This window comes from Pseudorasbora parva, chromosome 1 (assembly GCF_024679245.1).
Source record: "Pseudorasbora parva isolate DD20220531a chromosome 1, ASM2467924v1, whole genome shotgun sequence".
Classification (NCBI taxonomy): domain Eukaryota; kingdom Metazoa; phylum Chordata; class Actinopteri; order Cypriniformes; family Gobionidae; genus Pseudorasbora; species Pseudorasbora parva.
Genome location: NC_090172.1, coordinates 7,573,501 through 7,590,630, shown reverse-complemented (window position 1 = coordinate 7,590,630; position 17,130 = coordinate 7,573,501). Strand labels below are relative to the sequence as shown.

The 17,130-nt window shown below is 39.6% G+C and overlaps 1 protein-coding gene across 4 annotated transcripts in view; it reads right to left on the bottom strand.

The window, feature by feature from the left end:
* LOC137039390 (lysine--tRNA ligase-like) overlaps nt 1-17,130 on the bottom strand; it is a 107,411-nt gene that overhangs the window by 12,042 nt on the left and 78,239 nt on the right. For 2 of the 4 annotated variants that reach the window (XM_067414733.1, XM_067414796.1), the window contains exons 12-18: nt 15,330-17,097; nt 15,059-15,252; nt 7,852-7,952; nt 6,092-6,233; nt 5,826-5,991; nt 1,916-2,009; nt 1,642-1,828 (exon numbers count right to left, since the gene is read on the bottom strand). In XM_067414733.1, the coding sequence (XP_067270834.1) occupies nt 1,642-1,828; nt 1,916-2,009; nt 5,826-5,991; nt 6,092-6,233; nt 7,852-7,952; nt 15,059-15,252; nt 15,330-17,097 (2,652 nt within the window). Of the gene's footprint in view, nt 1-1,641; nt 1,829-1,915; nt 2,010-5,825; nt 5,992-6,091; nt 6,234-6,384; nt 6,516-7,851; nt 7,953-15,058; nt 15,253-15,329; nt 17,098-17,130 lie in introns of those variants that run through there. The other 2 variants (XM_067414857.1, XM_067414914.1) reach the window with 2 other exon arrangements.

Below are 17,130 nucleotides of genomic sequence, written 5' to 3'. Positions count from 1 at the left end.
AAGAAAAAAGGGACTGCAGTATGTATTTGCGGGATATATCCGCGACATATTATGCAACCGATTACAGAATAATTTCAATAAAATTGAAGCTAAAGCCTATGGTCTCAGCGCAATCAGCAGCTGCCTCATATGTATGTTCATGCACAACAGGGTAAGTAAAATGAGAAAATAATCGAATAATTATAAATCAAACAACTTATCAATAAATCTTGTGGAATAAACACAAGACATTAGCCTGAAAACTTTGCAATGATTCTCCGGCTTAACGTTATATTTAGCGCGCCGGGCTATTGCTCACATGTCGTGTGTCTATAATCTACTCCTTGGACCTGGCACTAGCCTGAGATTCTGACCTGAGCCATTCATCAAAAAACACACATTTACTGAAACCTTATAACAGAAAGCCAGTCTCTCAAACATGATGGGTTTTATTAATATTATAAACACAGCCACTGCAACAATCCTTATGATGATTAATTTGCACACATTTTGTCTAAACAAAACTACAATACAAAACTAATAAATAAAGCTAAGACAGTTCTTTTTATAGTCTATATACTGCATCATATGTAATAACTTGCATCAGTCAAAAACCTCATGTATTTTCAGTTTGTTGAAGCAAACGTAGGTGATTTTGTTAATCCTGACAACATTTAACGTTGTGAATGAGGTCTCACACACACACACACGTTGATTCAAGGCTGGTATTTCTTACCTTCAGTTTTACGTTTTGGGGAAGAAGAAAAAAAATACACCATCTGTCCAAACTTTTAGGATAGGCATCAGATTTGCACAATCCATACGCACAGATTTGCATCGGCATGTTTCCCTCGCTCGAAAGCTTGACAGACCTTCCGTGCCTAGTTACGGTTGCTAAGCCACGATTGGCCTGTGGTGGTATTTGGGCGTGGCTTAGCGAAGGGTCAATTCAGTTGTAAGTACATGTAAAGCTTTTCTTGTGATATTTTGCCACCAGTCATGTCTACAGATAACTTTTATACTTCAGATGCTTTCAGACAAACCCTGACACGCAAATGGTTGCCGTGGTAATGAACAACAACATCGTAACGTGCTGGCGTATAACGTTATAGTCTAACTTTTATTTGAAGAAATGCTTTAATAGGTAATTAGGTTTGAACTTATTGGTCCTGCGCTTTTTTAGTGGCATTCAGTATAAGGATATGGCTGTTCAATGTTCATAGATTTGTTAGTGGTCTCATTCTCTCTTGCGCTGCTGCTTCGCTAACATGAATGAATCAATGAAAGCATCGTCGGCATCGGGAGTTAACGCAGTTTGAGCCAGCGGCTCGATTGATAAGGCTCTGTGTCTACAGACATTTCACCCTCCTCCACTTCAGGTGAAGGTGGTGGAGAAATGTCCTCTACTTTAGATGACCGCTCTGTTGCAAAGCTACTGTCCTCACTCTAGTCACAATCCATCTTTGCGAGTCTGACAGCTGTCAATCAATCCGTCACTGCCGGTCTCAGGTGCACGCCCCCCCGCTCAGCCCCACCCTCGTCTCATCCCCTCTGTCTCCGGTTGGATCTGCCCACTTTTTAAGGATTTTTCAAATATTGCCAGTGGGCGGAGTTAGGCTGTGAACAGGGGTTTAGTTACCCTTTAAAGAAACTAGTATTTACCTTGTCTTTCAGGCCAAAGTGAAGGTGGGGAAGCATATGAAGGCAAGGAGACAACAGTGTCATCTCCACTGGGATGATGCTCAGCTCGCCCTTCTTTGTCTTGCCAGGGTTCCCCCGGACACCAATGATGTCCCCACGCCTTAATTTGTTGTTGATGTGCACAAAATCTTCTTCTGATTTGTAGCTCCTAAGAACAAAAGAACGAACACGGGTTAAGTTACCATGTCAAAATGTGAAATGCCTGTGAAATGTGATGCCGTTGTGTAAATCTGACCTGGAGTTGGCCATGACCTGCAGCTTGACTCCCTCTCCTCGCAGGTCATAAAACAGCAGCTTGGCACCTGAAGCCCTCTTAGCGTGGACACGACCTGCACAAACACCAAAGCACAAAATAAGGAAAGGATCAAAATGTTTTTGTTTTTTTAAATATTTCAGATTTTAGCAGGAATAATGTCTCTTGTTAAAGGTAGCTAATTTCTAGATGGATGAAATAATAAATGCAGGGCTTAACAAATGCCTTCTTAAAGGGGGGGTGAAATGCTGTTTCATGCATACTGATCTTTTTACACTGTTAAAGACATGGAATCCCATACTAAACATAGACAAAGTTTCAAAAGTTAAGGTGGACGTTTGATGGGAGTATTTCTTTGTCAAAAATACTACTTCCGGTTAGTCATAAGTTTCGGCAAGTTTTTTGCGATCATGCGTCCCCTTTGACGTTAATGGGGGCGGAATTTCCTTGTATGGGCCGTACGGACAATTCTACCAGAAGAGCGTGAGAGAGAGAGGGAGAGAGCGAAAGTAACAGGCTACGCCCATCAAAGCGCTGGCTTGTAGGATGCGCTGCACAGGTGATGTGCACAATTACCAATGTCACCAAAAAAGTGCGTTTTTGGTTGCCAGACCAAGACAGTCCTGCACAGATTCTCCAAAAAACCCGCAGTAAGGCAACAGTGGATGGAATTTGCTTTTCCAGATCAGCAACTGAGTTGCGCGAATGTTTATATCTGTTCGCTGCATTTCGGTAACGACTGTTTCATAAACAAGGCCCAGCTCAACGCCGGATTTTCCGATCGCCTAATGCTGAATGATGGAGCAGTCCCAACGATAAAGGTCCCAACGTTAGAACCGCAGGCGGTGAGTGAGACTGCTTCAAATGTCTGTGTTTTTGCCTATGCTCATCAAGTAGCCCAAACATGATCACGTATAGTTAATTGATCAATGGAGCATGCGATGTGTACTGCGTGTACATTTGTTTAGCTGGCCACTATATGTGTAACTTTATGTTTGTGTATTGTAAAAGCACTCCAAACAACAATACACAAAGAGGGGGGAAATATGTTGAACTAAATAAGCGTGCTTCTTCATTCAAATGCGCTACTATTCCATGTCTTTCTATGTAAACACTAACTTAACCTGCCGTGCAAAACCAGTCCGCTTACTAACGTTACAATTGTCTACACAAACCACGCGTAAACACACACACACACACGTGCACAACTGCACTTCCCACATGTACACCTTCAAAGACAAAAATACGACAATATAATTCAAGTATAAATATGTATATAACACATAATATATAGTTAGTGTATAACTTGTACCACATAGAGACGTCCTGCTCTAGTCGTTTTTGCTGCTGCTCCTGTTCAACTGCAGCCTCTGGGTCTGATTCCGGATCATAGATGTATGGCTGTATCTGATTAAAAGCCATATTTTTATTTTGAATAAAGTTTTTTCCCGCTGTTAGGGATGACACAGCTTTACGACGCACTCAACACAATAGCAGCAGCGCGCACACGTCATTATTTAGCTCCGCTCACACGACACGCCCCCACCCGCTCTGCTTTTTTCGGAAAGACTCGGAACAGCGCATCTTTCTTATATAATTATAAAAAAAATAAAGACTTTTCGGAGATATGCAGGATGCAATGCTACTCTATAGGTACTCAAGATTGACATGACACTGACTGAAACTGAGTGTTTCACCCCCCCCCCCCCCCCCCCCTTAAGTAAAGCAATGCGTTTTCATGAGAAAAATATCCAAATATCCATATTTATAATTTTAGAAACTATAATTACTAGCTTCTTGTAACAAACGTTCGCTAGTCGAGTTCTGGTCGAAGAGTAGTTTCGCGTAGCCTTCTTTGGTCAAGGACCACCCAAGAGGACATTTGACTGTAACAACCAAACAGTTCCGTTTTGTTCCACGTCATGTTTAGGGGCGTGAAAATATAAAGTTGATGTTCCTGCAATAACAGCATGCATCTATCAATTAATCTTTCAAAAATGTTATGCAAGTTTACTGTGACAATGGAGCCGCGAACTTCACAAGCTTTTGAAAATCCAGCCTTTCGTTGATCCTGGTAAGCGCTCATTGTCACATTTGAAAACACAATGGTGGTGTTCTTCCACATTAGAGGATGGATACCCGACCCGGGCCGGGCAGGGTTCGGACAGATATTTAGAAATGATGTTCAGGTTCGGGTCGGGCTCAGTCACGTCAACTCGATAAGGCACTGAACCTTTTAAATTTAGAACGGCTTATTATGTAAGTAGCCAATGGGCCTGTTTAACTTGATGCAATGGTTTGTTTTTGTGATTCAAATAAATGTAATATATTACCCTAACATCCATCTTACTATGTGCGGAAATTTCCGTGCATACATATTGCCCGCCTTGTCATTCCAGCAGCACTAACGAGCGCAACTTCAGCGCTGCTGGCAGGAGGACAGCCTTGACGCCATCCACAGCTTTTTCTGCATAAAACCTTGATTACCCTAAAATTTGATGGATAGATTATGTAAATAGATCCCATGTTGCAGTTTAGGAACCATACAGCTTGAGAAAAAAATTCCATTAAGCGTTTCAATTGCGTTACGTTAATGTTTTGTTCTGTTAGCTTGGGCCATTTTTAGCAGACCTTTGTACATTTAATTTCAGTTGGCTATTTGATTGGGCTCTGTGTAACGTTTGATACCCCATGTGCGTGCTGATGCTACAGTAATGCACTGTGTTGATAAAATATATTCTTATTAAACTGTTTGTACACTTACAAAGTTCTCAGTGCTTCGGTTTGCATGTAGGGACCCTCATTATGCTACCGTGTTAGTGTGAGGCTATTTTGAGCCTTGTTAGTGGTATTAACTAGGGATTTAATTTTATTACTCTGTGCCCCCATAGACAAGCGTTATAAGCTAATCTGTTTTTAGAGATAAAACTCTTTACATTCAATCTTAATGAAAACGCATCCCAGAGAACGATCTACTCGGTAACCATCTGTTAATTACCCCTAGGTTCATTTCTCACTCGAGTTGTCCTTTAATGCCTGTCGGGTTCGGTTACTGCTCTGTCGGACGCGGGCCGGGCACGGACAGAAAAATGCGGCCCGATCCGCACTATTCCACATGGGAGTTTGGCGTCATAGCATTTGTTTCCAGTTGGACTGTTAAAGAACGCAACGCACATGTCTCGCACACATCCTGTAGAATTCAACCAAACCATCAAATGACATAAAAGTGTGCCATATGCACCAGACATTCAGCCAATGGTTAGTGTGCGTGATGTCTGAGGCGGAGACTAGCCGAAGAGTGACCTCTGACCTGATGTAGGTGTAGCATAAGTTTTGGTGAGAGTAGATGCACATGTCAATTCTCTATAAAAATTTGAATTCTCTAATTCATCTTTGTTTTGCTCTATTCTCTGTGCTCCCACGTTCGTCAATATGCCATGCCTGACACATCATGCGTCAGGTCAGAGGTCACTCTTCCGCCGGAACTCAACTGGAAGTGATTATAGTTTATAAAGTAAAAAATATGGATATTTTTTCTTAGAAAAAAGAAGAAGCATGGCTTCGCTTCATAAGGCCTTATTAACCCCAGTAGCCGTATGAACTACTTTCATGATGGATGGATGCACTTTTTTGACGGGTATTTGTGTAACAATCTCTCCAGCGGCCGTGCTCAGCTCCACAACACTCGATCCTGCTCTGCTTCATACTACAGTTAATAACCGCATGCATGAACATGATTTCTGCCCGAGTCCTATTTTCCACCGTCTGTGAGGTGAAGACCTCATGTACCAAGATGCTGCGCTCAAACTTAAGCATTTGTTTTGAATAGGCGACCTCTAGTGGACGGAAAGTTGCATTGTGCACCTTTAATACACCAGTAAAAAACATTTACCTGATAAATTGAGGACAACATCAGTCAAGTGGTCCCCTGGCTGAAGGTGGTTATATCGCTCAATGAACTCCGTAAGCGACAAGTCCACATGAAACTTGTGAGGGTACGGGTCTTCAGCGGTTCCCTTCAAGGCTTGAATGGCTTGTGAACGTATCTTAAAGTATTGCTGTATTAATAACAAGAGAATCAAGACAAATAATCAGTCACAATTGATTCTGAATGTGTGTGCCAAAAATATGACTTCCACAATCAATACTCCAACATACATTTGGGTCCAGGGTTTCCTCATCGGCCCCATATGCATTTTGCTGTGGCTTGTCATTGGTCTCCTTCTGTTCCTGCTGTTCTTTGACCTTGGCTTCCTTCTCAGCTGCCTTCTTCTCAGCTTTCATGCGCCTTTTCAGCTCACTAAAGACATGTAGGGTTAGAAGCTCAGTCGTCACGTGGAGAAACACTACTAGCACAGCATGCACATCCATGCTATAGAAGTCTCAAGCAAGCACATTTTTTTGTGACAAAAGGTTGGTCGCTTTTCACATTAAATGGAAAGACCACCAACCTTTTGCCACTTTTCCAGCGACTTCCTTGAATAAGCAAAGGCAGGCTTTGTGAACTGGGAAGAGCACACGTCTGCGCCCTGAACGCTTGCAGCCTGCATATTCTGACCAGAGTCAACATGATGCGAACGCCCTATTTGATGAATCAAAAAAAAAAAAGTGTCAGATTTATTACACCCTTACAAAAACGTACCATGGTACAGGAATGATATAATATAGTAATACCATGATATGGAATTAGTTTTCAGTATCTTAGATGCATAGTATAGCTTTTTTTATATAATGGGGACAGTAACAATTAACCGTAAGGTGCAATTAGTTTACATTAATGTAAAATGAGCATTACATTTGTCTCAGTATGATTTTGAGTTTGAATGTGAATAATATTGGTAACTAATCACTAATCTGTTGACAGCACCCAAAGGGGAAAAGGAAGAGAGGGAAAGGTCAACTGTCTGGTTACCAACATTCTTCAAATATCTTCTTTTATGTTCAACATAAGAAAAAAAACTCAGACCGGTTTGAATCAACATGAGGCAGAATAAATGACTTTTTCCAACTAAAAATTAATTTTTTCAACCATCGTTTATAACTTACATCACGGTAACGTGTTACTGTGTGGACAAATTATATTATAATAATAATAATACGATCATAACGCTGTTATGAAACCATAGACCGCACAAAAATAGTATAAAACACTTTCTAGTCCTTACAGCCTACTCTAAAATGACAGCTGACCAAGAACGAGTCGTTCTTTTAAGTCGGATCATTTTAATGGATTGTTTGAATCGGTTCGTAAGAATCTCTTTTCCAATTCGAAATGTTTGCCAACCGCCATAAAAATAAATTATATATATATATATATATATATATATATATATATATATATATATATATATATATATAGTAAAGTAATTTGCTAGCATGCTATTCAATCCGAGTTCAGCTTTTGTCCGATTCGTAATGACACGCAAACCGATAGTGAAAGCATTGAGAGTAACGTTACGTTACGTTAACAATAATGTTTGCGACGTCACGACCATAGACTGTAAAAAAAATAGGTCACGACGTTAAATAACCGACGAAACAGTTCTTTAAAACGCCGACCGAGTAACCGAAAATTCTGACCTCTCATAAACGAATACGCCATTAGCTTTCTGTAGACACGCCACAGAATTGTAGATGAAGTTGGCGGTGCCCGTTTGAAGATTTACGAGCATAAACGAGATAACACGGATGTTGGCGAGAGAGGATTATCGCCACAAATATTATAGGTGATGATTCGGAATCAAAACACGCTGTCCATCCTGTTCACGCGGATCTAACCACGTTGCCCGACGTTCGCTTTATCCCGATTCTCACAGCAGTGAAAGTCACGCTAAGCCATACAATGCACACAAGCAAACGTATATGTAGTATCTCGTACAGAATCAGTATAATCTCTGAAACGCTTTAAATACACGTACTTTTTGCTGAGTTTATCCCCATCCACGACAGCTCCGTCTGCCATCTTCTCCGCGCTCTTCCGCCAAACACACACACACACGCCAGCGCTAGAGCAGTGAAGCTAGATATACAACACAAGAGCTGTAAACTGGCTAATGTTTCACCATATTTCAGTGTAAAAGTACCGTTACTTGGTGTTGCATCAGTTCCTTTTTCTTGTAATTATTTATTTTTATATATAAAAATTGTAATTATTTATTTTTATTTTATTTTTATTTGGCATATTTACATCAACAACACCCAGAGAAATGTTCATTCATAATATAAAACGAATAACACATTGTTACACATTATCATAATGATTAAATGGTTATGAAACTGTAAAATATAAATAAATATAAACAAAAAAGAACAAATAGCCTACTACAAATAAATAAATTAAATAGTTGAAAAAAACATGCCAGATCTATAATTTTCATTTAATAATAAACAGTATTACACACACACACACACACACACACACACACACACACACACACACACACACACACACACACACACACACACACACACACACACACACACACACACACACACACACACACACACACACACACACACACACACACACACACACACACACACACACACACACACACACACACACACTTCATTATTTATATATATATATATATGAAATATATATATATAAATATATATTTATATATATATATATGAAATTTTCTGTCATGTTGCATCAGTTCTCGTAATTCTAGTACTTCACACATTTTCGAGGAACAAATAACCCTCTTATTATTGCGTTTTAAATGTGTGTAATGTATCATTATTTAACCTAATATATTATTTAACCCTGTGAATAAAATATGCCTACACATAGATCTCCCTTTAAGTAGAGTTAATTTATCATTACTAATGCTACCAAATCGATTAATCTAACACACACACACACACACGCACACGCACACACACACAGAGAGATAAGATTTGAAGCACTGAAAGGTGTGTCACACAGTGAAGTGCCAATGTCCTCTTAACATTTAGTTTTTTGTTTTTTTTAATTGTTTAACATTGTTTAAAACTATTTGACAGTAACAGCGTTGACAAACAATACTATAAAGAAATCTGTTTTTTCCCCGTTAAAAGTAAAAAATAAAAAACAAGAAAAGGGGGTTAAAGGAATTAAGTTACTTGTGCTCCACTCATATATCTACAGTATATATACAGTATAATATATATATATATATATATATATATATATATATATATATATATATATATATATATATATATATATATATATATATATATATATATATATGCACAAGGCAGCTTCCACATTGTCTAAATACTAAATATGTAATATGTATGTAATATGTAGTTATGTTTGTAATATGAAATATGTAAATGTGTAACTGATATAAAACCACAGTTATGTTTTAAACATAGGCCAACTGATCTCTCTTGTCTAGTCAGTTTTAGGTGACTGAATGCACAATGTATCCATTTGAATGAAGTTGGCAGAGAGCAGGGACCCCTATTGCTCAGAAAACCTTACTGCAGTTCTATTCATTCATTGTAAAAACAGGAAATAACTCGAACGAATAATAATAAAGTATTACTACTTTACTTATTATTACTAGTTATTAGTATTATTAATAGTTATTTAATTCTAACTTTAATTCTAACTTTAAAGGTGGGGTAAGTGTTATTTCAAAACTATTTTAGAAAAAGGACTCGGGCCGAGTGGAATAACAAACTTGTAGCCAATCAGCAGGTAAGGGGCGTGTGAGAGGCCCAGTGCACTTCATTTCCCCCAAAATACAAAATAAAAAAATCTCATTCCAACCTGAACATAAAAGTTTCCCTTTTGGGCCGATCACAGCCCCTTTCAAACACAGGTGGAAAAAAGAAAAATTTTAGTAATTTTTGTCTAGTCTTCGCATCTGTTTGTTGAGTTTTAATGCACGATTGACAACAGGAGCACAACTCTGTAATTATTTTATTTAACCTATTTGTATTGATACATAGCAGCACATTTACAGAAAAAAATGCTGCAAGAGTAAAAATGCCCCAACAAAAGCAAAATACTTCTATATGATTTTCTTTTGTAGCCTAAATTGTCACAATTATGTCAGAAGTAATATGTTATCATTAATTTGTTATCATTGCATCAAAAAAAAAATAAAAAAAATCAGACAACACAATATAGCCAACTGACACATTAAAGTATATTGCCATAAGACTGACATAGTATTGACATTCATTATGGCACATTAGTAATTATCATACATTAAAAAGCAGCAGAACTGTAACAAAGAATAAAGAAGTCCAATTTAATATGCACTCATTTTAATTGCATATCAGTTTAAACAAAAAACAACAAAAAAACTATTTATTTAAAAAAAAGGAAAATAATGAAGAAGAAAAATAAGAACAATTGTGGGTTTTTGTGACTAAATTTGCTTATTCTTTATCTAGTCAGTTTAAAGGTGCAGTAAGCAATTTCTGAGAAATGCTGTTAAAAGTGTATCTGTAACAGCACAACACACTTGTAACCAATCAGTGGTAGGGGGCGTGTCCACTCATAATGGGGGAGGAGATAGTTAGCCAATCAGTGGTAGGGGGCGTGTCCACTCATGATGGGGGAGGATAGAGTTAGCCAATCAGCCAAACACACTTGTAGCCAATCAGCGGTAGGGGGCGTGTCCACTCATGATGGGGGAGGAGAGAGTTAGCCAGTCAGTGGTAGGGGGCGTGTCCACTCATGATGGGGGAGGAGAGAGTTAGCCAATCAGCCATAGGGGGCATGTCCACTCAGGATGGGGGAGGAGAGTGAGCCAATCAGTGATATGAGGCATGTCCACTCATGATAGGGGAGGAGACAGTGAGCCAATCAGTGGTAGGGGGCGTGTCCACGCATGATGGGGGAGGAGAGAGAGTGAGCTAATCAGTGGTAGGGGGCGTGTCCATTCATGATGGGGGAGGAGAGAGAGTTAGCCAATCAGCAGTAGGGGGTGTGTCCACTCATGATGGGGGAGGAGAGAGAATGAGCCAATCAGCAGTAGGGATCGTGTCCATTCATGATGGGAAAGGAGAGTGAGCTAATCAGTGGTAGGGGGCGTCCACTCAAAATGGGGGAGGAGAAAGCATGAGCCAATCAGAAGTAGGGGACATGTTTGCTCATGATGGGATGAGAAAGAGTGAGCCAATCAGCAGTAGGGGGTGTGTCCACTCATTAGGGGGGAGGAGAAAGCATGAGCCAATCAGAAGTAGGGAATGTGTTTACTCATGATTGGATGAAAGAGAGTGAGTCAATCAGCAGTAGGGGGCGTGTCCTCTCATGATGGGGGAGGAGAACATGTAAGCCAATCAGCAGTAAGGGGCGTGTCCACTCATGATGGGGGAGGAGAGAGAGTGAGCCAATCAGAAGTAGGCGACGTGTCCACGCATGATGGGGGAGGAGAAAGCGTGAGCCAATCAGAAGTAGGGGATGTGTCCAATCACGATGGGGAATGAGAAAGTGTGAGCTAATCAGCAGTAGGGGGCGTGTCCACTCATGATGGGGAGGAGAAAGTGTCAGCCAACCAGTAGTAGGGGACGTGTTTACTCATGATGAGGAGAAGAAAGCGTCAGCCAGTCAGTAGTAAGGGGCGTGTCCACTCATGATGGGGAGGAGAAAGCGTCAGCCAATCAGTAGTAGGGGATGTGTCTACTCGGGATGGGGAGGAGAGAGAGTGAGAAACAGGAAGATTTGAAGAGAAATGGCTGAGAGAGACAAAAAGAGAAAAGCTTAGAAGAATATCACTTGACAAAGAAGAGTTATGATCAGGCAAGAAATGTAGTACCCACGTTAATATTAGAAAGCCTTCCAGTGCTAGAAAGACATAAACGGGATGGCCTAAAATGCATGCAAGGTTATGTTGTTTCTGATCTATACGTGAGTAATATTATTTAATAGAGTGTGTGCTGCCGACTAACAACAAACTCATATACTCATCTTCGCATTACTTTTCACAAAGCTTTATTTTGCTTCGCTGCTATGATAAAGAGGCATCCACTCTGGCACTGCATGTTTGTGCATTTAGTGGGCGGAGCAATGAAAGGAGGAGCGTGTTCAACAATGATTCTCAGAAATCGCTCACTGCACCTTTAAAGTGTGACATACAACATAGCCTATGTATCCATTGTGGAACAACTTTTAATGGGGTGTCATTTCATAATCAGTCAAAATAGGCAATGGCCAGGAAATGATCTGCTTTTAAATCAGAAGGCACGACTAATTACTATATATTTACCACTCATGCAACCAGTACATTAAATGGCTGATTAATGGTTTTAGTAAATTTAGAGGCACATTGTTTGGTATACATTTAGTGACTGGGATGAGTAGGAAGAATATATGTCAGAATATAAATATATGAAACAATTGTTTTATATGCAAAGCCTCACTTGCAATATTGAACTGACTTTTATTGTATTTTAAAGAAAAACACCTACACACTATTGCATTTTTTAAATGTATTTTAATTTATAAATATTTACTTTTAACTTATTATTGCTATTGCACCAAAAACAGATGATTAGTTTGCTAAATTGAACAATATGTAATTCATAAATGGTCCCAAGAATCATACAAAATAGATTTTTTTAGGGACAATGTTTGTTTATATGGCTTATATTTCCCAAAAGATTGATGAATTCATTATAAGAAGTCCTTTATATTTTCTATTGCTATAAATCCCCTAAAGTTGAAAATCATGATCCTTTTACAATAGTGAAAGCACAGGAATGTACAACTGAATCGCTGTGCATTATAATAATGATTCTCAACAATGTCTCTATAGCCTAAACCTGATGCTACAATAGTATAGGGGACACACACACACACAAAATGTGTTAAAATGTGGACATAAAAGAAACAAAAGCTATATATGAAATATGTTATAATTGTGCATTTTAATTTAAATCTAATGAATCTTAAATATTTTATTGTAATTGTGAAAATTCTTGAGACGCAAAAATAAATATTTTCTAAAAAGAGGTATGGTTAATATTCATAAGTAAATATTCACATAAATATTGAGTATTATGGGGAAAAAAGATATAAAAAAACAATTAGTATTTTACAGAGATGAAGACTTTTTTTTCCAATTACCATTCACAGTTCTTCCCCATGCAGAGATATAAAAAAGCACCCTTCAAGCTAAACTTTTCTCAAAAAAAGAGGATCAAATCATCTCTACTAAAAAGTAGGCATAAAATCACCCAAGGTTCTGAGCAAAGAAAATGGTCAAAAAAATTGACAGTGAATACCAAACATAGCAGGCTCAAATGAGCCATTTCTGTGGCATTACAGAGAACAGCTCCCTCATAATGTATATATTTTCACCCTTATTCTAACAAAAAAATCTGCCAAATAAAGTCACATCAGCCTAATATTAAGCACACACACTAGTTTGGCAGCTTTACATCATGTCTGACACCAGAACACATACTGTGCTTGATATTACCAGACATGTATAGCTCATATAATGTTTCTCTACATTCAAAACAAACTCACTTCATAACCGAATACACAAACATTGAACCAACTGAGCCACAAAACAACCAATTTATGATTAAGTAGATACAAAATTTGACATGAACATCGGACATGCCGACGGCTAAAAATGTTAGTATTTAAGTATACGTGATTGATAAAAGCGGTTTCCGCTACAAAAGATTAAGAGTTGCTATCCCAGCATTTAGCGTTTTTATTTAATATATATATTCAGAGAACTTGTCGATAATACTATTTGGACACTCCTTTCTAATGCATAACTGCCCAAAAAAATGCAATCAGCCCTGTTCCAGCGTACCAGACACTGGTAAATAAAATAAAATATCCTACCACGATGACACAAAAAAGATTTGAGCATCAACTCTCAATATTTTAGAATCAATATGAGAATTAATTTAATACATTTAATATAACCAAACTTTTAGAGGTATTATCAGAAAGTGTCACACATACACATGTATATAGGACACACCAACATGCAAAACATAGACACCAACCTAAATAAGATGGCAAGAAATGACTCGTGTAAACCAAAATCAAAAATAAATATCAGAAGCTTTGCTTTTCAGATTACTTATAACTACTTGTCTGATTTTTAACCAGGAATGTGCATTTCTAATTGCTAGTTTTAGTCTAAAATACACAGAGATGAAAGACAGTAGAATTATGTATACAGTAAACGTGTTTTGAGATAGAAAGAGTGATGAAATGTCAATGAGTCAGGAATAACTAACCACACTGAAAACATATATAAAGTGCTAGAAGGAAAATGCCAACACATTTGTTTTCTCACTTATATTCTTAGTGAATGTACACAAATATGTATATTCTACACAATTTATTTTCCCATTTGACTAAAAAGATTTTTCAAAAAGAAAAATAGCTTATAGATACTCAAGTGTGTCCGACAAAAAAAAGGTATTAATGACTGTTTACAAAAAATAAAAATGTCACTGCAGACTGCTTCTATCAGACATTCTTGATTATTTGTTTAGTTTACAGCTAAAAACAGACATCCCATGTGTCCTGATCCTCTCAAAATGCTCTCTCTGTCACTGTAAAAATAAGGAGATACTCAAGGCCCCATTTTAGTTCCTCAGCCTGCCACACAAACAAATCTCTAGGTTTCCAGGTGCCTCAAATATCCTACTGTGTACTCAAAAAACTTCAATGACCTTTATTTATGATGGGGTTGCTGCCGAACCAATAACAGTCATTACAGCAGGAACATAATGGGCTGCATTTTGTAAGTTCCATGGAAAACTTGCCCTTCTTTAAGGATGCCTTGAAGTTCTCCAGAGGGTTCTGCCATTGTGCCTAAGAACTGCAGGTCAGAATTTGTATACCATGGATTAAGTTGTGATTCTTCAAGAGATTTAGTCAAATCCCTCAACAGGCGGCTCTATTTTCTCAGTGTCAGTGTGTAGAGTGAAATAAAAGTGAATGGTCTACTCTTGATATTTCTGTATGATAAAAGTATCTCCAATCCTATATTTTTGCAATATCCAAAATAAAGGATACCAAAATATCCAATATGTGTGCAAGAAATATATACAATCATATATGGAATGGAGCTATTGTGCAGCTAAACCTTGAAGACCCTAGTAGGAATGGGAAATGTTATTGCCTTGCTCCCGAAGGCTCACCAGTAGATCGTCAATCTTCTCCATGTTCTGAGAGGTCGTCAAGGTGTTCGGCACATTTCCAGGGTCTGGGATAGACTGCCCAAGTAAAGACTGGATTTGCCCCTCACTCTCTTGCTGGCTCTGTCCAGACTGACTGATAGCAATGATCTGGTCAGACAGTGTAGATCCTGGGCTGTTCATCAGCTGACGGCACTCTGCAGGAAAGAAATCATCAGAATGAGTTACGACTCTGAATTATGAGACAAAAGCATGTTTAAGAATATTGCCTAACCATTCTGGATCTCAAAGAGGAAGAGGTCGGGCTGCTGATTCTGGTTGGGCTGGTTAAGGCTTCCACCCATTGTGGTCTGAAAGAGTTGACCAGGCTGTTGTACTGGAGAGGAAGCACTGGTTTGAATCCCAGTTACATCACTCTGTGATGCAAAAAGGGTTTCTTGAGAAGCCATTCCCCCTTGCATGCTGGACTGGGCCATGAAGAGGTTTACAGACGATGAAGGTCCTGTGCCTGAACTTGGTGCCAACTGCATTGGTTGCTGGTCTTGGAAAACTGGCTTATTCGAGGATGGGTTGACCACCATAGTATTCTGATCCTGAAATGTCATTGGTTTAGATGACTCCGGCTGCCTGACTGTAACCATGCCGGCCTGAGAAAAGGAAAGGGAAGTGTTCTGTTGTTCTGGAGAAGCTAGGCTGCTGTTGTTCATGGATCCGATCTGAACTTGTCCACCGAATAGCAGATTTGAGGTTTGCTCTTGTGTTACTGGAGAATTTAAGGACCCAAGGAGTAGACCAGCTTGGTGCTGCTGACCAGGGGACAGTTTGCTTGGTGACTGGGAGATGCTCTGGAAAATTGAGCCAGGTTGGGCATGCTGTGGTGACTGCTGCTGCTCCATTGGCGTGCCTTGCTGAATGGGGGACAGTTGGGCTGGAGTCTGAAATACAGATGGGGCCTCAAGAGTCCCCTGCATAGAAGTGAGGAAAGCCATTTGCTGTGGCTGGCTGGCATTAACAGTAAGTTGACCTGGTACGGTATTCTGGGAAAGAAACATACTGGTTGCAGAGGGCTGAGCTTCTACAGACATGTTGGACCCACTGAGAACCGTGAGATTGCTTTGGAAAAGGGAAGCTTGGACCTGATCCTGGTTGGTTGAGGTCTTCTGTGTGCGGAATAGAGCCTCCTGTGGGCTTTGGGCTTCAGTCATGGCCGCAGGGGTGTGAAACAGGGATGGTGAGGAATGACTGGGTTGCTGCTGAAGAAAGCCAGTTGCTTGTTGAAACAAGGCTGCTTGCTGCTGTTGGTGTTGTTGTTGTGATGGGGTTTGCTGGAAGAGGGAATTTCCATTCTGCACCATTCCCTGGGAAGAGCTCTGTTGCTCTGAACTACAATGAATCTGAACCTGGGGCTGAAAAAGCTGATGTTGAAGGTTCTCCAGAGCTTGCTGCTGGTGGTGTTGCTGCTGCTGCAGCTGGATTTGCTGCTCTTGCTGCTGGATATGATGCTGCTGTTGCTGAATTTGCTGCTGTTGTTGCTGGATTTGATGCTGCTGTTGTTGGATTTGATGCTGCTGCTGTTGAAGTTGATGTTGTCTTTGCTTTGAGAGTGAATTCTCACTCTGGAGTTGGATGTTGCAGAATCCCTTCGCTTGCAGCTGCCGCACAGCCTGCTCCAGTTGTGCCACCTCATCTGGAGGTAGAAGTGAGAGCTGTTGCTGTGGGTTGTCATCTATTTGGGACAGACCCACCACTGATCTGTCACTGTTGCCTGATCTCTCCTGTCCAAGACTGTCTCTGTGTTCCAAGAGGAATGGCTGAACTCCTTGCTGGAGAAGAGATTTATTAGGCACATGGAAAGAGTCACTGGGTGCAAGATTCTGTTCCTGGATGGTGCTGAATGGTTCCTTGTTGGAAAATACAGAATTTGGAGATTGATCCTGTTCTCTTGTTTGGTGTGCCAGCGGACTGGAAAATTTGCAGTTATTGGTGGAGATCTCAGTACTCATGTCTAAGGCTCGCTGAGCTGAATTGATGACTTCAGAAGTCTGTTGGGTTTCAAACAGGATAAACATAGGCAT